The 25,960-nt window shown below is 40.9% G+C and overlaps 1 protein-coding gene across 2 annotated transcripts in view; it reads left to right on the forward strand.

Moving 5' to 3' along the window:
- Positions 1-19,921: 19,921 nt before the first annotated feature.
- Positions 19,922-25,960, forward strand: part of VSNL1 (visinin like 1) — a 55,721-nt gene continuing 49,682 nt past the window's right edge. For both annotated transcript variants that reach the window (XM_063078658.1, XM_063078660.1), the window contains exon 1: positions 19,922-20,083. In XM_063078658.1, the coding sequence (XP_062934728.1) occupies positions 19,922-20,083 (162 nt within the window). The remainder of the gene's footprint in view (positions 20,084-25,960) is intronic.

A 25,960-nucleotide genomic window follows, 5' to 3' on the forward strand; every position in this document is an offset into this window, starting at 1 on the left:
TTGTGCATATTGTGTTTTGTCTGGGTTTTAATCTATCTGAAATATATTTTTGTGATTGTTGTGAGGTTGGGATCTAATTTTATTTTTGCTCCGTAGATAATCAGTTATACTAACATAATTTTATTGAATGTATTTCCTTTTTCTGGCATTGTATAAGGCACCCACTATCACGTATAAAGTCCAACAATTATTAGCTGTCTGTTCTATTGCATTGTTTTATTTCTCTATTCTTTACACCAGTGCCACACTGTCTGAAATAGTGTGGCTTTATAAAAAGCTGAGATATTTGATGGAGTAGAACCTTTTCCTTGTTTTTCTTCAAACTTGTCTTAAATATTCTTGGCTCTTTGCCTTTCCATTTGACCTTTAAAGTAATGTTTGTCAAAGTTTATGAAAAATGCACTTGGAATTTTTATTAGAATTGAATTGGGTGTTTAGATTAATGAGGATAAAATCAATGCATCAAGATGACTGGTTTCCAATTTATTCAGATATTTTTGTTTTTTCAATAAAGTTCTAAAATTTTCTCCATAAATTTTTGGCATATTTTTGAGATTTATTCCAACATACATGTTTTGTTTCTAATGTAAATAGGGTCTTACTTTTCAATGTCCGTTTGCTATTGTTTTTTGGTGTAAACATTATATTTGGTTGAGGATATTGCTTCTAGTCTTAATTTAAAGAGAAGATTTTTTTGTTTGTTTTCTTTTTTTGCAATCAATAATGTGTGCTGATTTTGTTGAATGCATTTTAATGAAATGGATTTTTTTTCTTCTTTTCTCTACTAATGAGGTCAGTACCAGTAATAGATTTTCCAATATATATCATCTTTGCATTCCAGGAATAACTCCTACTTGATAATGATATTTTAAATGCATTGCTAGGTTCTATTTGATAATTTTTAGGTGTTTTGCCTCTCTTTTCAAAAGTTAAGTTAGCCTATACTTTTCTTTAGATGGTTCCTTTAAATATATTTAAAATTATATCTATCTTCTTATTTTATATTTTTTATTTACAAAGCTTTTTTTGGCTTTTTCTTCACATTTTCTGTTTTCCATTGGATTAAGTTTTATTGATTCTCTTTCTTTTCTTCTATTTATCTGAAAGTTATAAATTTTATTTCTACCTTTATAATGGTTTTGTTACCTTTTTAATAGGTATACTCAAAAAATTTTAATGTTAATCAATATTTTTAGTTGCCTTCTAAATAAGTGAATGACATTGAATGTTGCCCCCTAATGTTCATGTCATTGTTTTCTCGTTTGTTTGTTGCACCTTGTTTTTTAATCAAATCATCCATCGTTATTGTTTACCAACTTGTTTTTATCAGTTTTTTTGCTCATCTCTACTTCTTTATTCTGGTTTCAGTTTCCTTTTTTCTGAAGTATAACCTTTAATTGTTAATTCATGTAGGGTCCATGATTAGTATTTTCACAGATTTCTGTATTCTGGAAATGTCTTTATCTCACTCACATTTTGAATAAATGTTAACAGCGTATATAATTCTAAGTTGGTGGTTATTTTCCCTTAGCATTTTGAAGCTATTCCATTGTTTTCTGGCATCAATTATGACTGATGAGAAAGCTGGCTTTAAACTCATTGCTCTTCCTTTGAGATAACCGGAATTTTATTTCTGATGTTTTAAGATAATTTTCTTCAACTTTGATCTTCTTAAATTTTGTCACCTTAGGTTGAGATGAGAATGAACTCTGTATATTAGGGAGAACCACAAAGTCAGTATGGCTGAAGCATAGTAAATAATGGAGAGGTTATAGGAGATAAAGTTGGAGAGACAGGAGGAACATACATCCCATTTTTCTTAGGATAGTCCTCAAATAATGCCTGTTTTTCTAATGGAAATAACAGAACTTCCTTTCACTCTCAAAGTGTGCTCTTTGGACAATAAATTATACGTTCTCCCTATGGAAAGGTAAGTAGGGGCCAATTGATTTGGATGTAGGTAGCAAATGAATAAAAACTTTAGAAAGTATCTAGCAAATGAGTTATTTCTTGTTCCACTGGGCCCATCCTATTTTTTTCTGAGTGAGAATCAATCTGTTTTTATTTTGCATTCATCTGCTATATTGTAGTAGGATAAATGAGATATGTGGATAAGAGCTCATTGTCCAAAGAGAACATCCTGTGGAGAGGTATTGGGGTTTAGATCTGAAAGGAGCCCCTAGTCTCATATAGTGGCTGGACCAGCCCAAGACATTGTGCCAAACTGAATAATTAAAAAGAAGGGGGTGGGGGGGAGAAGAGCTGTCTCTTCTACACTATGCAGTCTGTGCAGTCTTCACCGTTCATCTATACCACTGTGTGTTTAATCTTCACAACTGATTTTAAGATGAGAAAATAAAGAGAGGTTTAATTGCTTGATCGAAGTCATACAGGTAGTGAGAATTAACTCTGGGATTTGAATATAACTCTCTGTCTAAGCCTTTTCATTAGGTTATTTTGTCCACTTCTGGCTTTCCAGCTGTATTTCCTCACTTCTCGATCCCTGAACATGCCATGATCTTTCATGCCTCATTGTATCTATAATTTCTGCCTGACAATTCCTATCCATCCATTGCAAAGGTTGCTTCTCATGTGAGGTTTTCCTTAATTCTCACAAATCTGGTTGATTGTCTTCTTTGCTCTTCTGGAACAGTCATACAAATCTCTGTTATGGTGTTTTATTCATTCATCTGTCCTTTTGTTTATTTCTTCAACTGTTAAATACTGGACATACCACAGCAAACAGGACATGTGCAGTACCTATTTGCGCAGAGCTTATGGACAGAGAGGGTTAATTACCAAGTATGTGAATATCATTAAGAAATGTCTCTATTAAATCTCCTTTGTCTCATTTGTTCATCTATTCAAGAAGTGCCTGCTATGCTAACAATAGCTTGATAAAATTTGATACTTTTTGGAACATGCAAATTCAGTGTAGGCATAAGTCTGGGAGTATTGGTAGGAGTAGTAAGAGATGAAACTGGAGAGAAAGGTATGAATAAGATAATGGTGGCCCTTATGTATCTTACAAGAAACTGGGACTTTCTCTTCAGGCAACAGGGAAGCATTGAATGCCTGAAGTGGTCAGATGTTTATTCTAGTAAGATCAGTATGGCAGCAATGTCAAGACTAAATCTGAAGGGTAGAGACTGCAAACAGGATAGTTGTTGGAAAAAAAGGAGCATCTGAAGTGCCAGAGAGTCAATGGGATGGAAAGCAGAAGATGAACTCATGGTTAGACATGATAGAATTTCTGACTAGTTAGAACTAGAAGGGACAAGGAATGGAGGAGCATGTGCTGACTCCTAAATTTTTGACTTGGGCTTGCAAACACATGACTCTTCCCTGAATTACTGAGACAGAGACGAGGTCCTGCCCACTGTATCCTCCATTGCCTTATGCTTCTCTACAAGATGAGTAAGTCCATTTCTTCTGACTCCTACTTGGTGTTTTTGCTGATTGACTGTGGTGAAAGCTGCATTTGAAGAGAACATTGGATTTGGAATCGGGAGACATCGCTCTGGAACTAGCTCTGCCACTGAGGTTTTCTACTGTCTCAGAAAAAGCTTGTGTCTTCTCTACGCCTGTTTCTCATCTGGAAAAAGAAAGAGTTGATCTCATCTAGGATGTTTTGTTTCCCTCTCAGTTTAGAGGTTCTAGAATTCTATTTTACACCAGTAGGTGGTTGAATGTGGTTCTCAAAAGGCAAACATGCCCTTTCCTACAGCCTAACTTCAGCACTGAGGAAGCTATTTCCTGGGATTCAACTTGATGTATTCATCCTTGTATTCTTCGTGTATCTGGTGTTCCACCTGACTTACCTGCCAAACATCCCATTCTCCTTCTTTATGTCATAATTGGCCCATTGGTTCTCAGTCACTCCTGTCCTATACCTTTTCTTGATCTCACACTTTGTCTCTCTCTCTCCTTCCCACTCCGATCCTTCTGTATATTTCTGTGAAAAAGTCAGCCTCTAATTCTCTGTTCGATTAACAGAGAACTTTTTCTCTGCCCCTGAAAATGATTGTACATGAGCCAAAACACAGCACTTTTAGCCGTACCATTCCACATAAAAAGCTCTTTGCTGACGCACTGTATTTTTCATGAAAGCTAAGCCCCTTCCTGTGCCACAGTTTCAGAGGCATCTAACCACCGAACATTTTAAACTGTGCCTTCCTAAGTGACTCAGGACATTAACGCATCTTCACCTTTCTTAGATATTAACTAATTTTCCAGCTGAAACTTTTTGGGCACATTAAAGTTAGTCCTTTCAGAATGCAATCAAACATAGTCCACAGAATTTTACAAGTAGTTGAATAAAGGTGTTCATCAGACAAGACAAGACATTCTTTCTGGCCTCTCTTGCCAGTCACTGGCCTCACTGGTATAGCCAGGCATTTTCCTTGTCTGTTTTTCTTCTACTGATTCATTCCCCATTCTGACAACTGCTTTTCAGTTGGGATGTGGGAGAGGAAAGAGCTTTGCCATTTTTGTTAAACTTCACTATTTCACTAAATCTAAGCTAGTAAACTTTTTTTTCTTTTCTTTTTTTCCTTTGGTGGCTCTTTGGAGCAGGGATCCAAACGCTTGACCTTGGTGTTACTAAGCTAGTATAACAAAGCTAATAAACTTTTTGAAGGAGATGATCAAGGGCTCAACCTCTCCTTTCAGGTTGACTGAAGGAATGAAGAGAGGGTACTAGGAAGGTGGAAATGTAGGCTGGTTGTGGTCAAGCTGGGAGGGGAGCAGAGGAGAAACTCAGATTCCTAAAATCATGAGAAAACAAGGAATAAGGGGACACCCATCATTAGCTTAAAATCCGAGGAACTACTTGTTTCTGGGTAACTTGAAGGTCAAGTCATTGAAGACAGTCTAGAAAATAATGGAAAGGACATGAAACTGGAAGTTAGAAAACCTGGTTCTTGTTCTAGGTGTAGTTTAACCTTTTGACTTTAAACTATTTATTTGCTCTGTCTGGACCTTGGCCTTCTCAATTTTATAGTAAGGAGGATTGATTAGATTTTACAAAGATCTTTTCAGGTTCTTTTATTTTAATGTAAGTTAATATAATACCCTATAGGAGATCACTCACCATTTAACATTCATTTGTTACCATAGAACCTTTTATATTATAAGGATGTGCTTATTATTCCATATTGTAAATTGTAATTAAATTTTTTGCATATTATTTGTTTTTCTCATTGGTTTATTGATTTTGCATGGGAAATAAGCAGTTTCTTCTGCACATAGTCTACACCTTTTATTCATTTGTAAGGAGGAAGAGAGGAAAACAACAGACTTCATTTTTTGCAGTAAATAGTTGTAATTACAGAATGAATTTAATTTTGTATCTCTGCTTTTTCCACTTAGTATATAAGTAATTTGCCATGTTTCAACACTGTCCTCACAATTTTATATTCCACTAAGTTAACATGCCATAATTTACTATCCATTTCTCTAATGGGAAATGGTTATAATTATAGAGATTCACTATTATTAAATAAAATTGCAATAAATATATCACTGTATACAGCTTTTTTCTCTCTGATTATTTCTTTAAAATACCTTTTCCTGAAACCTAAAGTGTTGATATTTAATACTTCTTATTTATAGTATTTTCTAGTGGGTTGTACCAACATATAATTTTACTATATTTGATTATTTGTAAGAGTGAACTTGGCCATTGATATTTCAGCTTTTGTTCATATTTTGTTAATGTCCTGTGCTCCACTTGCTATCATAATTCTCTCCCATTTATTTTTAAGAAACTTTGGCACTTAAAAGACATTTATGTTGCATGTATTTTCTTATGTTGTTATTTGCATTTTTTCTGGATTTTTTAGATTCCCTAAACTTTAAATCTTTATTTACTTTTACCTATCAGTCTTATCTTTTATAGCTTCTACCTTTGCTTTTGTGCTCAGAAAGTCCATCTTAACCTTAGTACATAGGTGAAACATGTTTCTCTCAGTTTCTTTACTATTTGTATTTACTCTGGTATGAATTATCTATTCCCGCTCTTTGATCATTCATCTCCTCTGACTTTGGTGGTTTCCTTAATAACTGATATTTGCTTTACATAGACATATATACACACACATAGCTATTAACATTTTGTTTACTTACATTTTCAGTTTTCTTTGACCTAATTTTTATGTTAAATTCTTTATCCCAAATGTTACTAATTTTTTAAAAGATGGTATATGGTGAGATTCTAATTCCCTTTTTTCACCAAATTGTTATTAAGGGGTGATGATGTCACTTGCAAAATTATATTTCCTGTCCCTCTTGTTCTGAAAAGCTTCCTTGATCATGTATTAAGTGAGTATGTATAGCTGGATCTATTTTTAGACTCTCCATTCTGTTGGGCTAATCTATATGTCTATTTTTGTGCCTGTAAATCCTGCATTTATTTGAGGAGAGCTTAAATTTCCTCTCTTGAGTCTACTTCTCCAGGCTAAACATTCCACGTTCTTTCCATTGCTACTTTCGTATTTAGCATCCAATTCCCTTCCCGTTCCCCTGGAGGTCAGAGGCAGGCACTTGTGAGACAACTGACCAAGCCTCTGAGTACCCTCACGTTACCACACTTGGGGAAAGAAACCGTAGGTAAGGGCAGCACCCAGGCAAAGACAGGAGAGTGATGAGCTCTCATGCTAAAATAATTGTTTTTTGTCCTAGAAAGTACTTTCTTGTTTCTTATCTCCTTTAATCAGATAGAATAGCTTAAAATGGCTAAGAACCTGCCAGGATTCACATCCCAACTCTATTATTTTCTTGCTGTGTGACGTTGGGTACGTGTCTTAACCTCTCCAAGGCTTACTTACCATAAAAGTGAAATGAAGACGTGGTGGTAACTTCATACAATTGTACAGATGAGGTAAGGTAGTCCATGAACATATAGTAAGCACTTTATACTAAAGCTGTTGTTATTACAGCTAAAATACCGGTCATGTAGATCTATTATTTCATTTAACATTTGGAGGGAGTTATTAATATACACAATTTAATGTTGAATGAATGGGGTGAAAAAGGTTCAGTAACTCTCCCAAAGGCACCAACTAGTAAAAGCACCACAGTGGGTACATCACATCATCAGTCTAATGCCAAGGCCTGGGCTCTTTCCTGCAGGAGACACCACTTCACAATATGGTATAAGGTACTGATAACCAGGTCTTTGGAGTCTGCCATAGTGACACAGGTGAAGCTGTAAATTCTGAGTTAAAGGTAAACATAATGGTTCAAATAAATGACTGTCTTGAGGTTTCCTTTTGGTTTCAACTTGGAAGGGCATTAGATTAATGGGAAGAAGTGATATGGTTTATCTTTATCTGCAAATTAGCTGATGTGGAAACATATCCCTTCAAACTAAGTATTTCTCAACATACTGCTCCAAGTGGCAGTGACACAGGCCCAGAAGCATTTGTCATCCCCACAGGGTGCAGGAGGAAGCTGCACTTCCTCTCCTGCAGCACATGTTACCTGTGCTCTCAGAAGGCCCACGGCTGGGAGCGAGGCAGGTGGAGGAGCCACATTAGCTGCCTGTGCACAAGACTGCCAAGTCAAACACAACCAAAGGTCTAATTTTAGACCTCCTAGCCTTGGCATTGTCCCTTTCAGCCAAGATATTTTTCATGGACCACAATAAAGTGCTTTGTTCCGGCGCTGCTGGATACTATACAAAGGCCCAGCAAGGACAGGATGAGCCTAATTCGGAGCTGGAAACACATCAAAGACAGAAATCTCACTGGAGAGGGTCAGCACTCCTCTGGAAACCTTTGGGAAATATGCCCTTTCCATCCATCTCCCAAAACTCCAAGCAGGGGCACTTGGTTGCACTTCTCCTTATACTTGGCCTCTCCTCCTCCAGCTTCTCTTTTTTTTTGTGAAACTTCGGTTGGCTGCTTGTCAACAGGTGTCTTTCCTCTTTCACGCCAGGGATTTGAAATTTACTCCCTCTCTTCATCCTGCCTAACAAAGCCCATTTCTTTCTATATATCTAGGTCTTGCTTTCCTTCCTGACATGTCCTGGAAAATGCACTAGATTAAGAGCTAGAAACAATTTTATAACTTACAAACTGCCTCCATTTCTTATTCCTTACAATGGCCTGGTGAATTACGTGAGGCTGAAACTTGCACAGAACTTGTATAGATGAGAAAACTGAAGTTCAAAGAAGACACAGGTTGGTGCAAAGGTCACATGAGAAAACACTGGCAGAGTTGGGACTGAGACATAGCTCTTATGCTTTTGGGAAAGGTGTGGTCCCACGAACCTGTCAAAGCACAGAAAACCCACACAAGCCTTTGGGAGGGCCCTGGAAAGAGAGAATCCTGTAATAAGAACTCTGGTTCAATTAGAGACACTCCCTTTTCAAACGATTAATTCACAGCAATATTTTGGGATTCACGTATAGGCTAAAGACATTGGAGGTGAAGTGCAGGAGAACTCTGAGCTGACATCTTAGCACCCTGGAGAAGGAGTGCCGGGTAGACACAGTGTTGGGAATCAGGATCCCTGGGTCAGAGTCCCTGACTCTCAGAATCGACTGTGTTGCTTAACTGCTCTGAGGCTCGGTTTTGTCATCTGTGAGACTGATCATAACACCACCATTGTTGGCCTGTTATCACAAGGTTTAAATAACAAGATAGAAAAGAGCTTTGTAAATGCTAAAAGCACTATCCAATGTTTACTATAGTGATTGAAATTCAAATTCAAAAGGTAGAATATTCAAAGATAGGAAAAGATGGTGATCGTATACATCCTCACTTCCTGGTGCCTGAGGCTGGGTCTACTTAATCTAGTGCACCTTCCCAGGACGCGTCCCGGATATATAGAAAGAACTGGGCTTTGCTAGGATTTGATTATTTTGTGAATGAGTGACATTTGGTTTGTTTGTTGAAATGGAAATTATTTATGTACATGTTTCTGATTATAAATGTTATATGTTCTCATTATAAAAACTTCAAAAAGGTATTGAGGAGAGAGTGAAATACTGTCTTACCATTAAACCAGCAGCAGTTATAACCACTGTTAAGCTCTTGATGGACATTATGAGCTGGCCAGACGTCCTATGTATGCAAGCCTGAGCAAGTGTGTGTACACAGCAAAAGCAAGGTGACACCATGCATACTACTTTGTGACCTGCTTTTTTCACTTCACAGTTTATTGCAATATCTTTTCTCCTTTTTTCTTTCTTTTTTTGGGAGGGCCTCGAGTGCACACTCATGGTAATCACATCCCTCCAATCATGGTACACTGTCATCATTGTCTGTATGAAGCCTTTCTAGTGTTTTCTATTTTTTTAAAATTTCCCCCTTATCTTCCCTACTCCCTTCTATTCCCCTCCTCCATCCTGTTTTATTTAATATATGTCCTCAGATAAGTGTTTGTCCTTGAAAATATGCAGTTTGTTTATATATTTATGTGTTTTAATTTCAGTAAATGACATAGAGTCAATAACAATCCATGTCAATCAGTGTAGGTCTCCGTCACCATTTCTAATGGCTTCATAATTTCTATTGCGTGGCTCTACCAAAATTTATTTAACCAGTTTCCTATGATAGATATTTAGGTTGTTTTTAAAAAGGATTTTTTAAATTATTATTTTAAACAATGTTGGGTAAGCATCCTTGTATATATGTCTCTGCAGTCTTGTGTCATTGTTTCCTTGAAATAATTTTGAGGGACCACTTTGTAAAATATTCTTCCCCCAGTCATTGAGCTCCTGAGGAGCTTCTGATGATTCCCTAACCAGCAGCAGTGTCTGTATCTCTCTCTCTCTCTGCCTCCCTCCCTCTCTCTCTCCCTCCCTCTCCCTTCTTCCCTCCCTCCCCCTCTCCCTGTCTCTCTGTGAAAGAAAGTGAGCCGAGAAGCCAGGTACTGTTCAAGCTTTATTAAAGAAAGAAATCTGCTGGGCTGTGCTCAGAGTGGCACAGGGCCCAGGGCTGCCCTGGAAATGGGGAACAGCACCAGGTGTGGGGGTGGTAGAGCTTATAAAGTGCACCAACGGGCTGGCTGATAGCATCAAGGAGGGTCATTATGCTGATGTGGATCGGGGTGGAGAACTGCGTCCCTGCTGAAGCCAAAGGGGTTTCTTTTTAAATGAGGAGGCTTCTGGTAAAGGGAAGGCGGGGGAGGGGAGGAGGTGGGCGGCACCATTCTGTTCTTGGGCTTGTCTAAAGTGGCGCTGGCTGTGTTGCAGATCTATTACTCTGTCTCTCTCTCTCCCCCCCCACTTCACTTGTCTCTCCTTATGGGCACTTACCGCAGTCACCACTGATCTTTGTTTCATAGGTTCTCTCAGTGCTCAGCTGATAAGCTGATAAGCTCTAGCTGTTGATGGCAGGGATCTCACAGTAATTAACTGATTCAACAATACTTTGTGGGTACCTGTTCAGTGGTGGGCTCTGTACTAGCTGCTGAGGTGAATCAGACACTCACTCGGCCCTTGAGGCACCCTCCCGTGAGATGGGAGACGTGTATTACAGATAACTTCTGTGGCAGGTGATGCAGCGACAGCAGTTGTACAAAGTGCAGTTAGGGTGGGAAAGCGGGAGCCACACAATGAAGTCACTGAAGATGAGGTACCTCTTCTATGTCTTAAAATACAAGTTGGAGCTCACTGGAAGACCAGGTGTTGCTAATGGGAATGGCCATCAGAGCAAAAGGAACAGCAGAAAGAAACACAATCAGAGAGGTTTGCCATGATCTAGGCAGTTGGGACATAGGGTGGGACCATGGGGTGAGAGGAGACTAAAGAGATGCTGGGAGGGGGAGGGGAGGGAGAAAGGTGGGTGGTGGGGGGACAGGACAGGCCCAGGTGAGTGGGTCTGGAAATCCATGCTGAGGGTTGCACTTTAGAGTGAGGAAAATGAGGCCACTGAAGGGTTTCAGCAGGGCAGTGACGTGATTGGATTTTGTGTTTCAGAAAGGTCATTCTAGTCATAGTGTGGAAGATGGATTTCAGGGGGGCTAGGCTGTAGCTAGGGAGGCAAGTTAGGAGGCTATAGTAATAATCGAAGTGAGAGACGATAATGGCCTGGACCAAGGTAGTAGCAACAGAGAGAAGTAGATGGAATTGAGAGTCAGGAAGTAGAATCTACAAACTGCTTAACGGAGCAGTCCAGGACAACGCCCAAGCTCCAGTGGGGCCATCTACCCAGAGAGGAGCAAAGGAAGACAGGGTTTTAGGGGGGAAAAAGAAGACCAGTTCATGTTTGGGTAATATGTTGAGTTTGATGGGGTTGTAGGATACAAAGGTAGAAATGTCTAGCAGGCAGATGGATATATTATCTAGTACTCAGGGAAGACCTGCCCTAGAGATAGATGCAGGGACCATATGATAATACTAAGTAAAAGTTTGTTGAATGAATGAATGGATTTTCAGCATCATGTTTCCTTCCAGTAGAACATTTTACTTTTATAAAGTCATCTTTATATGAGAATTTCAAAGGTGTCTGTATTTAAGACCCACCCACACGAGTTAAAGTATCTTTTTAGAATTACTGTAGAGATAATTTAGGAACAAAGTGAGGGCAAAGGGCTCTCAGAGGAGGACGGGCACTGGCTCAGAGTCAGAAGATGAGTGAGCTGTGACTCAGCTACTACTGGTAGACACTTGGAGGTGCCACTCGCCCTCCAGATATCCAAGTCCTCACTGTGAGAACAAAGAGAGGTTGCGCCCCTGTTGCTCAAGGCCTAGCCCTATGAGAGGGGATGTGAGGTGACGTGGGGCACTCCTGATCTACATTTGGCAGCTCCCTGCTGCTCTGAGATAAGGCCACGGTCCCTCCCCACTGGGGCTTGGCAGCACAGCCTAGCACACAATCTGTTGGACAGAAGGCTGTGATTATTACTGAAAGCATTTCCTCTGTTACCTCACAGAACAAAGTGGGGTTCTGACACTGCCAAAGATGGCCCGTTGCCTTTCATAGAAACCAGTCCTCAGAAATACATGGTCAGAGACAGGACGCACAAGGAAGTAAAAATAAGATGCAGAAAAGTGGGTGGCTGCTTGAAGCGCTGCAGAGGAAAGGTTAGCAGCTATTAAGAAGCTCACACTTCTGTTCAGCGGGTAAGTGAAGAACTGGGTGGAAAGTTCACTCAACAGCTGATGCTTAATTGTGGCTGTGGGTCTTCCGATGACTTTCTTCTGTCAGATCAGATATGAAGCACTTTTACTTGAAGGAAGAAGAGTCAACAGGGCCACAGTAAAATCCCCCATGTTTCACCATCTGTGTACTTCTGTCAACACGTACCAGGCCCGGTGCTAGATATCAAGGTTAGGAGAACTCCTACCTGTCTAGGCCTGAATCCTGAATGTCCGCCTCTCCTCCTGGAGCAGCCCAGTTTGCTGGGTCCCGTGACGAGGGCAATAACAGCTACTGTTTGTTGACCACATGCTTCATGGAAGGCACCATTGGAAGGAATTCAACACGTCATTTCATTTATCCTCATAACAACCCTGTGAGAAAATAGCGTATTTCCATTTGAAAACTGAGGGCTCTGAGGCTCCAATGGGCTGAGTAACCTATCATACACCTTGCGTTTAGCAGGAGCAACATTTGACCCCAGGTCTGACCCAAGTACACACTTTTGTTTTACACACTAAACTAAGTCTAGGTGAAAATAAAAGAGACCTTGAGCCATGATAGAAATAGAAGGGAACCCACAAGATGGGGTTCTGAGGAAATTGAGTCTGAGTAGAAACTTTGCAAAGTGATAGACTAGCATCTGGGTACCAAGTATGGCTTTGGTCTAACTCATACTTTCCACATGCTTGGAAAGTGTTCTTTGTGCCTTGGAAAGGAGGAAGAAAATAGCAGGTGAGTCTGACCCTCCAGGGCTGATCATATAGATCCTTTTGACCCCTGGCAGATCAGAATCCCTCCCTGAGCACCTGGCTCCTAGGTTACCAGGTAGGTTTTAGCTTGAGACCACCTAGTGAGATCCAAAGACTACTGCAGCTCTCAGCCTAGATTCAGAGATGTGCTATCTGGCCAAGGCTCCAGTGCCACTTCAGACTCTCAGCCCCTGCTCTGTAGAGGGACAGCTCAGGCAGGAACTTCACTGGAAGCAGCTGGGACAGGCCTAAGGAGGAAGGCCACTCTTCATACCCTGATCTCAATTCTGTAGGGCCGAGGACCTTCAGCCCATCTCAGTGATCAAGGATCAAAGGACTGGGCACAGCGTTAGTCTATGAGTCTTACTGGCGGGGCTTGGTAGCCTGGGCACTGCTAGGCTCTGTGACTAACCTGCTGTGTTTCCTGGTATAAGCCTTCTAACCTCCCTGGGCCTCCTCTAGGGATTGGATCAGATGATTGATCCCTAGGGCCTACTTCTATCTACTTTTACCTTCATGCATTTATTGTACTTTCTTGAGCAGAGAACACTTGTCACTTGCTCTAATAGTGCCACTGCCACTGTGATCAAAATACTTCTCCTCATTTATTATAAAGCAAATAAGTACCTTTGCTTATCTTGAGTCTCCAAGGATGCAGTCTGTGTCCTCCTCTTGTTTCGTGCTTGTGGGTCAGAACCTCAGCTGTAATCCCATGAGGTTCAGGTTTTGAGGTGATGTCTTCAGCAAACGCCTCATGAAAGGATTTTTCCTCTTTCCTGAAGCTGCTCTGGTCCCCAGACACAGCATGAAATGCCAGCCTGTGACCAGCACTCACCCTGCCCCCTGGGAAATGCTGCTGGGGGCTTATGAGTGCTTGGCTTTGGGAGGATGAAGAGAGGAGCAGAAAGAGCCAGAGTATCAGATAGTTGCCTTTATTAGAAAAGAAACTGATGTGCTGGGCAACTTTGAGGCATGGTTTTCAGGGTTGTGTTAACAGTCTCTGGAAACTAACAACCTAATGTCATTTGTTTATAGGATCCAAGAGGGGTGGTGATGGAGGTTGTTTCAACATCCTTGCACAGAGATAAACATGCCTAGTGGCTGAAAGGCTTTGAGTGTATGTCTGCGGGGGTGGGGGACTGGGACACCCAGCCAGGTCAGGACACGACTACTCATCCCAGCTCTGCCATCACCTGCCCATGTGATCTTGGAGAATTCATCACCTTCCTGAGCCTCCAACTCTCCCACCTAAAACCAGAGGGCTTAAAACAGAAGAACCCAGAGGCTAATCCTTTCCAGCTTTGGTCTTCCCTAGTTGTGTGATTTTTGAATTCTTAATGCCAGTCCCCAACATAAGGATCTTGGAACCATGTCAGGAATGACAGATGGGGGAGTGAGGAATCAGAGAGAACTTGGTGATGTCTGTGCTGCTTTGGGTGTTTTCTCCTTAGACCACCTCCTGTGGATTTTATTCATGCTTTCCAGCTGTGTTTTCCAAGGTGACTGGTGACCATATTCACCTGAATTTCTTGTTAAATGTATGGATTCCCTCTAAGGGAGGGTCCCATGAAGCTGTATTTTTAACAAGGTAACAAAAGATGCTTCTTGTATTCAGGCAAGTTTGGAAAACACTGCTTAAGAGTTTTCACCTGGGACCAGTCACAGGTAAAGGTGTCTGATCCGGTGAGAATTTGTCCCTCTCTGTCTATCCCCTGTGCTCCACAGCTCTCTGCTATGGGCATTCATTTCATCATACCCTATATTCCAAGAGCTGTGAATGTCTCCTGCATCCAGGTCTGAGGCCTTCAAGGTGGGGACTATGTCTTCTCTTTATATCCTACCACGCCTAGCACAGGGCCTTTCCAGAGAAGATGCTTATAAATTGTTTATCTAGTTGCCCAGAGGATTTTCTACCTGCTTCTATCAAGTTCATTGTTCCATGTGTCATTATTGACACAAAACTGTGATAACAAGTACAAGAAAAGGAGAGTAGGGAGAGCTGGTAGAGTTAGTATCACGGAGAGGACAGGATTGGAACCGAGCCTCACAGGAGGAGTAAGGTGTAGGTGGATAGGTGATAAAGAAAAGAGGGGGGCATTCCAGGCAGGAGTCTCAGCATGAGCAAGACCGGTCTTTACCAGTTATTGCAGTGTACAGGTGAGGAGCCCAGGGCCCAGAGAGACCTGATTTATTCCTGGCTAACCTGGGTAATCTGACACCAGAACCAGCCAACTCCCATTCCTGCCTCCTTCCCCATTCGTATTGCATGCATCCTATAGGTCTCCAACCTGAGCCCCTATGCCCTTTCTTCTGCTCTGGGCCCTATTTCCAAGGCTGTTTCCCTGTTGGTGTGCTTATCCTGCTGTGTATCTGCACACGTAGCTGGACTGCTCCATCTCAGCCACCTGGTCTTTAGATGAATCTCACTAAGATCCATTACCTGGGAGGAGCTGGGTGTGCAGTTCTGTGTGCCTCATCTTGCTCAACAGGCCCTGATACATTTTGGGAAGCAGGATTTAGATAGAATAGATAAGGGACAAACTCAGGGCAACACACACACACACACAAAATGGATGAGAGGTGAGCAAACTCAAGGCATGAAGACCAGTTCAGAGGTGGTTGCAGCATCCAGGCGAAAGGAGGTGATGGCCTGTAATGGGAAAGCAACAGGGTGTGAGAGAAGCTCATTCATTTCTCACCAAGCCTTTACTAACTAGTTAAGCTGGGGTAAATTACTAATCTCTCTGATTTTCAACGTTCTCATCAGTAAAAAGGGGATAATAATACTTTCTTACATCATTGTTACATGGGCAAATGTTGCAGAAATGTTTACTCTTGTAAGCTAAAATAGTGTACAAAAATGTCATCTTTTCTGGGTGTCATTTGCAATTAAGTGGTGCTGGGCTTTCCTCCCCAAGGGCTGTGTTCTTGGAGAGCTCTCTTGCTCATCAGAGCCCCTCCGCCAGTCCTGTGTTGTGCCTAGCACTGAGTTTCTCGCTGTTGCAACTTGAGCACTGAGAAATTCTTCTGGTTTGGGGCTAAGCTGGTTTTTATATCATAGCTTGGAACCCCAGCTTAAAAGTAATGCACTCTGGTTTCTGTCCCCTCCCTTCTTGGGTAACAAAACTCAAGTGCTGACAGGTTTTCAGGTAAAGAATCCACTGAGCCAACCTGTGCTGAGACAAGCCAATTTGAAGTCTGTGACTCATATTTTCATATTTACAAAACTCATGTGGCAAATCAGTGAATGGTAGAGTTGAAAGGGCCTTAAAGATCATCTGGCTGAACTGATCATTTTTTTTTAAATGGGGAAAATAAGTAACAGGGAAGGAAAGGCTCTTGCCCAAGATCACAGAGTATCTGAAAGACAAAACTGGCATGCATCCCTCAATTATGTCATGGGTTCTCTTTATTGGAATGTTATAAGCTTTCCCACCATTTTTACCCTTTCTGTCATCCTGGTTCCTTAATGAAAGATACTACTTGGCCCTCATCACTGCAGCCCAGAACAAAATGAGTATAAGTGGGGAGCATTAACCCATCCATGCTTTTATTCAATTACTAAACATTACCAAGCACCGCCTTTATACCAATAACTGAAGACTCTGAGATAAAAGACATGGGCCCCACCTTCAAGGTGTTCAAAATTTAATGGTGAAGACAGATAATCTCCAGGAGGTTGGCTATTTTGGCTATGTTCCAAACAGTTAAATGAAACCTTTCTCCTATCTGCGGACTGCATTTTATAATTTATTTATGATTTCATTGACTCTCCTCATATATAGATTATGAGACTGATTTTCCCAGGAAGAAACATACCAAATATCTCAGTCCCCCTCATTTATTCATTTGCTTAAAAAATATTTGTTGAGCACCTCATATGAGTTACCAGGTATGCAAAGATAGATAATTAATGACAGTCCTCTCTCTCAAGAAATGAACCATCCAGTACAGAAATAAAGAATGATCATGGAAGCTTTTACAAGGGAAGGGAGTTGCTCAGTAGAAAGGGTTCCTAAGTCTGCCATGGAAAGTCCAGGACAGTTTCACAGAGGAGGTGGCAGGTGAGCTAAGATGACTTCAGCAAGGGGAAGAAGTCTGCTGAGCAGACAGAAGAGGAAGTCATTCTAGCAAAGGAGAAGTGTCAAGACTTTTAGGGAGCAGATTAGATGGCGAGGTTTGCATTTCAGACATTCACTCAGGCAGCCTTATGGAGGATGGGCTGGAGTCTGGGAGCCCAGTGAGGAGGCCACTCGTTAATCCAGGCAAGACCTGATGAGGCCTGATGAGGCAGTGGCACTCTGAGACAGGCCAGAACTTGATTTTATGCATGATTCACCCATTGCTGGGCAGACCTGAGTGATGGCACTGACCATGACCTGTAACCAAGAAGCATGAAGTTATGCATTTGAGTCTCCACATCTGAAATTCACAGTCCTGACAATGCTCCCTGTGTGTGTAAGAGACCACCCTCTCCCCAGTCATCTGGAACAGTGTAAGGCATCACAAATGATCCAGGGAGATCCAAACTTCCTTGCCCAACAGGGAAGCTGATATGTTGTTGAAGTTCTAAAGGTACTTGGGGGAGGATTAAATTAAATAATCTTTAGTCCATTTTGCTATCATTAATACAAAGTCACTTCTTTGCTTGTGGTTTTGGTAAATCTAACAGTCTTATCCAAACAAGGCAGCAAGCCTGGGAAAGCGATTGATCTTTCTCTCATCCCTTTTAGGCACCGATTCAGCTCTCCCCAACCTTTTGGCTTTTATTCCCCCTGCTCCTTCCTCTGAAATGCCTTCCATCTACCTGTCTGCCTGTGATTGTGCATTGGAGCCTTGTAGATCCGGGTTCAAATTCTAGCTCTGCCATGCATTAGTTGTATGATCTCATACAAGCTACCAAAGCATTCTGAGCATCAAGAAGCTGCCCTAATCCTCATTGCATAGTTTTCACAGTTAGAGATGAGGTGTGCGAAGTCCTTCAGGTTCTCCAGCGCCAGCACTCAGTATTCAGTAGCAATTATGATTAGGTGAGATTCTAGTTTAATAATGAAAAGATATTACTCGGCTCCCCACCTCTACTGAAAAGAACAACGTGAGGTACTGAAAGGTTTGGCAACAGGTCTTTTGATTATCAGGGTAACCATGAATTACAGTTTTCTTATCCACATTAATTAAACCTGACACCTGAGTACCCACTTGATTTCCATATCCAGCTGTGGAATCCCACAGTAACTTATAATTAAGAGACAGTTGCTAATAAGAGACTTGGAACTTGAAATTAAGAGCAAAACTAAGTAGAGAAACTCCATAACAGAGGACGTAGTTGCTGATCCCCAGGTCCTTTTCTCAAACAGAAGAGCCTGGGAGATAAATGGCGATCTTAATGGTATCATCCAACTGTGTTGTGTGCTGCTGGGAGAGTGCCAAGGTGCATGCTTTCCCTGGAAGTAGCAAGAGTGGTTTGGTTGCATGACAATGAAAGAATTGTTCAATGTCAGGGCTGGTTACAGACAATGGGTGTGGAATCTGTTTCAGGAGAAAATTTTTAAAAAATAGTAACAATGAAGTATGTGATGAGATTACCCTTCTGGGATATTGCAGGTATAGACCTGTCTAGAGCCTGTTAGAGAATTTATCTCAAGCACGTTGAAGGACTGGGTTCATTTGGGGAAATTCTTCAAAACCTAACTCAGTTTCCTCTAACTGGACTTTAAACATCTTCAGAAACTTATTCTGGTGGTCCTGCAAATTTTCAAGTTTAACTTGACTTTTTAAAAATCAATATATGGTTAATTTATTATGTTTTAATTGTTTTATTATTATTATTATAAAACAACAATGTTAAAGGGAAACATTTTATAAATTATCCCTAATTTCTCTGCACTAATACAACAAATATTTTATTTTATTTTATTTTATTTTTTTAATTTTATTTTGTCGATATACATTGTAGCTGATTATTGCTCCCCATCACCAAGACCTCCCTCCCTTCTCCCTCCCCCCCTCACCCCCAACAATGTCCTTTCTGTTTGCTTGTCGTATCAACTTCAAATAATTGTGGTTTACAACAAATATTTTAATTTTGGAGTAGTTTTTTTATCTTTACCTACTTATTTCTTAATTAGCCATCACAGTAAATCTGAAAGAGTTTTATTATTATGTCTGCTTTATTAATAAAGAAACTAAACATAAAGTGGCTAATTAATATTGCCCTAAGTAACACACCTATAGCAAGGGCCAAATCATGAGTAAAATTCCGGAAAGGAGTCCAAACCTGCTGTGTTCCCTCCATTATACTGTGATTTTGGCCACACAACCAGGCACATAGTCGATACAGGTAACATTAATTTATGCACTTTTTTTTTTTTTTTTGGCTTATTATCAGTAATAATAGCAGTCTGGAATTATATCAACTAAAACTCACCAACCAATGTCTAGAAAAAGCCACCTGGAATTTGTCAACTCTGATGACCATGTTGTAGGAAGTGTCTAACGATGAGGGGAGAAATAGAGAATTAATGTAACTAATAAAAATGAGCCATTTTCATTCAGAAAAAGCTGCAACTTTTAGAAATAGATCAACTGATGCTCCCTATGGCTGCTGGTTAGATTTTCCAAGCCACTTTTTGATCATCTGGTTATAAAGTCTTCCTATTATTCTTGTCAATAATTCTATTTAACATCCCTGTAAACTAAAGGTAGAATTAGACACCTGGGCAGCAAGTGCTAATGAATTGTAATCCATAGAAGGAAGAGTAAAACAGCTTCCCTATACGTTATCTGAATGGCATAAGACAGGGCGGTGGCCTTTCCATTCAGAGTCCATGCCATGTGGAAGATGGCAAGGTGAGGAGGTGGTGAGCTCCACAGCCCCTGGAACTGTCAGAGCACCTATTTTGCTCATATCTTTTCTGGAACACCAAGTAGGAGGAGGCAGACTTGGGGAGGTTTGAATCAGCCCAGTGGAGGGAGTTTCAACTGAGGGACTGCTCAGAGCCCTAGCTTGGCTCCTATTCAAGTTTGGAATGATCACAGCCACAGTGCTAATTGCATTAATTTACTTTTCTTTAGGCAGAATGGGGAAACAGAATAGCAAACTGGCCCCTGAAGTGATGGAGGACCTGGTGAAGAGCACAGAATTCAATGAGCACGAGCTCAAGCAGTGGTACAAAGGATTTCTCAAGGACTGTCCAAGTGGGAGGCTGAATCTTGAGGAATTTCAGCAGCTCTATGTGAAGGTAAGAAGTTTTTCAACCTCTTTTTGTTTCCTTTAGATGAAAAAATATTGTCTTCATGAAATGTAGCTTCACATGGAATTACAGCTCTAAGTAGCCAGGTTTCAACTCTGATGGTTTTCCGTCCATGAAGAAAAATGGGTGTTTTTAAAAATGCAATGTATATCTGTTGTTCCAGAGATCAGTCAAGCAATTTATGAACAAGAGAGTTAATTGTTAAATCAAAACACTGAATAGAGTTCAGAGGATGACAGCATCTGGTGAAAGAATCACAGAAAAATCTCAGATAATAGTGTTTACTGATGGTTATTGACAATCTTCTAATTACAACATTGTTCAGCTCGTGATAGGTCTGTGTACCTCTCTCAGTTAAAGAGAAAGCAGACCTCTCATATAAACTCTCTATATGAAAAACCCAGATTCCTACATCAAGGGGGTGGTGTGTAAAGTATATCTGGGCCTCAATGTCTTCAACATGGAATTTAAACGAACAATTTATACTGTTTAGTAGTTAATTTTTCCCTGGACATTAGGCAGAACTGTCCCATAAAATGTATAATTTCTACTGCAGTGCTATTGTTTTGGTTTGTCTGAGTTGATGACGTGTATGATTCTAGACTTGTATGATCTAAGACATTCCATTCTGTATACACTTCTGTAATATTATACCTGTGGAAAAAATACATTGTTTTTCTTTTAACTTTTTCCGACTAAAGTAGCAGACAGAAAATATTGTTTTTATCATTTAATTGTAGCAAATATCAAGTTGAGCCATATGAATAATCCAGATGTATATATGATTTTGTGACATGATGGTTTAAAATATTAAACATTGTCATTATCTCCGGAAGCTGAACATTTCTTATAGCCTGTGATCCAGAAATTCCACTCTATAAATGTACAAGAAGGGGCATGTATAAGAATGCTCATAGCCGCATTGTTCACAATGGCAAAACTGGGAAACAAGCCAAATGCCCATCACAGGGAAAGTGGAAAATAAACTGTGGTATATTCACACAGTAAAATGTTATACGGCAGTCAAAACTGTTGAACACTAGCAATGCTAAAACATTAAGTGCAAAAAGTAAGTCTCAAAAGGTTCTAAACTGAACAGAAACAAAATCAAAATATACCTTATGAGACTACGAACAAATGTAATAAAGTCATATAAAAAGGAAAGCAAAGGAGTGATAATAAACACAGGATTCAGACTGATGGTTACTACTAAAGGAAAGAAGCAAGAAATGGGTTGGAGTTTGACCATGTGGTTACATATAAATTGAGTCTAAGTCATAGCTGTTGTTTTGGATGGTGGGTTTGCAGGTATTTATTGCATTATTAAAAGCTCACCAACCAACTAAATAAGTAAGTAAATAATCAGGCCTTGCATGGATCACTGATGAGTGTCAGGAACCCAGAATTGCAATTAATCCTGAGGCCCTTCACAGGTGTGCACAAAACTATATCCTGAAATGCGTGCAGAAAGGCACACATCTCGTGGCATGTGTGCATGTTATAAAATCACTGTGACATTTCTAGGATTTGAGTAATTAATTATTTGCACATAGAGATGATTTATGTAGAAGTGCTGAGAAATAGATCTATTATCCAATTGATATAAATAGATTTTGCAGAGAAGGAGACCTAGATCATTACACCACTCTTCATAGTTCTCGAAGTCACATCTTCTACCATTTGACTACCTAGGAGTTAGCCTGCGCCTCAGAACTGCCTTCACGCTCAGCTCCATGGAAAGTACACACAAACGAGATTTGTCAAAGTCACTTTCATATCACTAAAGGTCATACAAGCTGTCACCCTGTGATTAAGAGTTCTATGTGTCATGTCCCTCTCTATTTGTTTAAAATGAGAGGTGGTTTGCCTTTGAAGAAATAGATGAGGTGCAGGAAATGAGGTATTTCATTTATATACTAGAAGTACTCAGGACTGAAAAGCACCAGCCTCAAGATGAGGAGTCATGGAAACATTAAGCATGCCTCAGTATTTTACGGTAAAACTGAGGTATGTGCCGAAATCACCTCCCCCACCTCACCCCTAGACTGGGAGTTTTTGTTCCAGGAAGAGCATATATGACCTTCTAAACTTGTTTTATATTATTGGCAACCTCTTATTTCAGCCTCTTAACAACTATATTTAAATTCGGCCTTTGCTCTTTTAACAAATAATCAGAAAGTAGGCAAAGTCTTTTTCTCCTTCCAGAGTTGTCCAAGGACAGAAATCAAGGGAGAATCACAGAAACAATATGCCACCCAGACAGAAAAAAGAAAGGCAGCTCTGATAAGCTAGAAGGGAGAGGCACAGAGAAAGATGTGGCGTATGTAATAGGTGCAGGAGAGGGGCTAATGAAGAAAAATGTCCTTTAGTCCTTCTGAAAAATGCAAATATTCAGCAAGACACAGTCATTATTGTGGTGAACAGGCACTTCTCTTCCCGGTGGTTCCTTCTGTCTGGTGTGCAGTCAGCCTGGCATATTTACTCTTGCTGCCTGACCCATTTCAGGCTTCTGGGAAGTCACCCCGGCTGCTGTAGAACTGATTCTGATGAGGAGGGTTTAGGGAGGAGCAGGACAATGGGAGAGGCCCCTCTGCAAGGCCAGGAGCCACAAATACCCAACTTTAAAAGCCTTTGCATCCCAAATGGGAAAGAACTCCTTCACTAGATCTATATTTTTAAACATTTTAAACTGAGGTTTAGAAAAATGAGGTGATTTACCCAACATCCCAGGCAATGAAGGCAGGATGGACATTAAAGATGGGGATGCTGACACTGTCCCCCTCTCCACTGGATTCCCAAGGCAGCCCCTCCACCATACAGCTGCTGAGGAAACTTTGTGGAATACACATCAGGGCATGGTCCATCCAGTTTGGTGCAGGTTTTATTCTTTAGTCATGCAGAGTGCAGTCACCACATGTCAATCAGCAGAGGACCCAGTGGCTAGCACAGAGCCTGTCACCGAGCAAGCGTCAGTGAGCGTTTGTGGATGGAATACAGTAAGTGCCTCTGTGTGCCTCCTTCTCAGGAAGCCTTGTGCTGGAGGCATATAAACATGTCTAAAGGACAATCCTGCTGCCCCTCCAGGATCTCATGGGCTAGCAGGAAGTCACAGTTAACCACAGTGCAAGACAGGATGACATAAATGCTTGGTGGTGGGCAAGTGTGGAAAGAAGAGAGGTTAATTTCAACATGGAATATTAAAACAAGAAATTAATTAATGCAGTGATGGGAGGAGGACTTTTCTCTTAGCTTTTTAGGAGACAGAGTGTCCCCTAGTAGATAATTTTTACCTTTTTCTAGCTTGGTACCTGTTATCAGCTGAATTGTATCCACCAAAAATTCATATGTGAAAGTCCTAACCTCCAACATCTCCAAATGTGACTGTATTTAGAGACGAGGTCTTTAAAGAGGTAATTAAGTTAAAATGAAGTCATTACAGTGGGACCTAATCCACTATGACTGATGTCCTTATAAGAGGAAATTTGGACACAGAGACACACGTAGGGAAGAAAACACAGGAAGAAGATGACCATCTATAAGCCAAGAGGGCTTTCTTTCTCAAAAGAAACCAACTCTATTGACACCTTGTCTTGGATTTCCAGCCTTCAGAATTGTGAGAAAATAAATTTCTATCATTTAAGCCACCAGCCAGTAGTACTTTGCTGCAGTAGCCTGAGCAAACTACGACGGTCCCTGTTCCTTCTCTGTTGATGCGTGTAAACACTGAGCTCTCTGTATCTGGTAAAAAGTCACCTCTGTCAGGAATTTCTGGCATTCTCCATACACACAGGGATTTCTGTGTCTCTGGTCACAGAAGTTGTAGCAGAAGTTTCTACAGATAATAGAAAAATATGTTTTTACTTCAAACTTTTATCAAGTTTGACTATTGTGTTTTAGAGCCCCTGTGTTAGGTGTGGGCAGGAGACCCACCAGACTGAGCACATACAGGTTGAGACAAAAATACAAAAAACAAACAAAAACCTCTTGGTATTCCTGCTGAGATAATCCAGAAAACAACCCATCGCAGAAAAGCATGCACGTATCAGGGCTTCTGCCGCAGGTCTCCTCCTTGTCTCATCCCCCACTTTCCCTCTCGTGTCTCTCCCTGTCTCCTTGCTCCCTTCCATTCTCACCATGCTAGCCTGCTTCAGTCTGACCAACAGCTCACTTGATTCTCTCTGTGGACTATGAAGCAGAATTTGGAGGCCACATTCCCCCCCACTTTAAGCCACAGGGATTGGAAAGTCAGGAGACTTGCCTGAGGTTACAGGGTGGCAAGCAGACATAAACACCTCGGCCATCTTGCAGCCCAGCCTTCTTGCCACCTTTCCAGGCTTCCTCTGTCCTCTGGGCCACATTCAGGAGCTCCAGTCTACTTTGCTGTGAAGCAGAATGCATCTCGTGTTGCTCCATCCTAGCCTTCTTTCCAGAACCAGCTCAAAAGCTTGTCCCCAGGGACTCCTTCCTTGATTGCCCCAATTCCCAAAGCCAAAAGAGTCTCTTTCCCCTTTATGTTCCCATGACTTGGGTTTGCACCTACCCCAATTTTTAGCAAAAACATTCTGGTTTTGCAACACAACTGTGCAAGACTTTCTCACCTTCCCACTAGGAAGAGCCCTTCCCTACTCCCAGAGCCTAGCACTGCTGTGGGTGTTTTGCCCAAATATGGGTAAAAGCAGTGTGATTTATCAGAGGGCTAATGTGTACCTGACTCTATGATACACTAGTTGTGTAAACTCGGGAAAGTCCTTTATGCTCAAAAGTTCATTAAATAAATCAACAAACCATGACCCTCAGTTTCTCATCAGTCAAATGGGGAGAACACTGAGCCCTGCTTATTTTGTAAGCTGGTGTTGAAAAGATGGTAGGGAGAGTGAAAGTGCTCTGGAACAGCACATCATCCTTCCCAGGTGAGGCTGAGTGGTGGCTTGGTGGCAGGTGCCTGGGCACTAGAGGACTTTCAGATGCCGAACAGCTCAGTTTCTGGGGTGATGGCATCACGAGTTTGCTCCCCCATCAGACATTTTATCAAAAGAAAATGTGACAGAGATGACTATTATCTCTTTTCAACATCTGATTCCAATCAGTTTTTAAAATAAAACTCTTGGCTGAAAAAATATTTTTGGATGATCAGTTTTCAGGGATTCATATTGTGCTTGTTAATAAGAGGTAATTAGGAGTAGACCTTATTAAAAGTTTGTTGAGGAGAGCTATATATAGAAGCGTTTTAACTCCTTAGAGAAATTGACATTGCATAAAACACATAATGTCATCCAGATTGGGCTGGTGAGGATGTTGCAATTTTAGTGAGAACCTGGGAATTCATTTCCATTTGGAATGTTTGCCAACATGATCGAGGCTGTGTTTCAACTTGAATTAATGTGCAAAACAAGAGCTGGGGTCTGAAATCTCAAGGAAGAGACAACAATAAAGTTAGAGTTCTGGGAAAACAGGGTTGCACATGATGCTCCAATGGTATTTTATTATGGCGAGATTGTCTCAGGGAATAGTTAGCTACCATCATGGTCTGCAGTAGAGACAGCACTTATGGTTTGCATTAGAGACAGCACTTGTCCCAGAGGAGTCGAAGTGATAACCTTCCCCTGTCTCAAGGGTGTGAAATTATTTTGGATGGCTTCCACACCTTGAGATTTTGCTTTCCCATGATAGGGCAGATGTCTGTTAGAGGGATATCAATGGTCATTGCAGCTATGACATCCTGAAGGAATGCTCTTAAATGATACTTCAACTTCTCTGTCCTCAGAATAAGGTTGCAAAGAGCCCTTTAGAAGTCTCTCAGCTCACCCCCTCCCCCATTTTACAAATAAGAAAACTGAAACCCTTGGGAGGGGGGAGGGGTGGTCC

This window comes from Cynocephalus volans, chromosome 14 (genome assembly GCF_027409185.1).
Source record: "Cynocephalus volans isolate mCynVol1 chromosome 14, mCynVol1.pri, whole genome shotgun sequence".
NCBI classification, from domain to species: domain Eukaryota; kingdom Metazoa; phylum Chordata; class Mammalia; order Dermoptera; family Cynocephalidae; genus Cynocephalus; species Cynocephalus volans.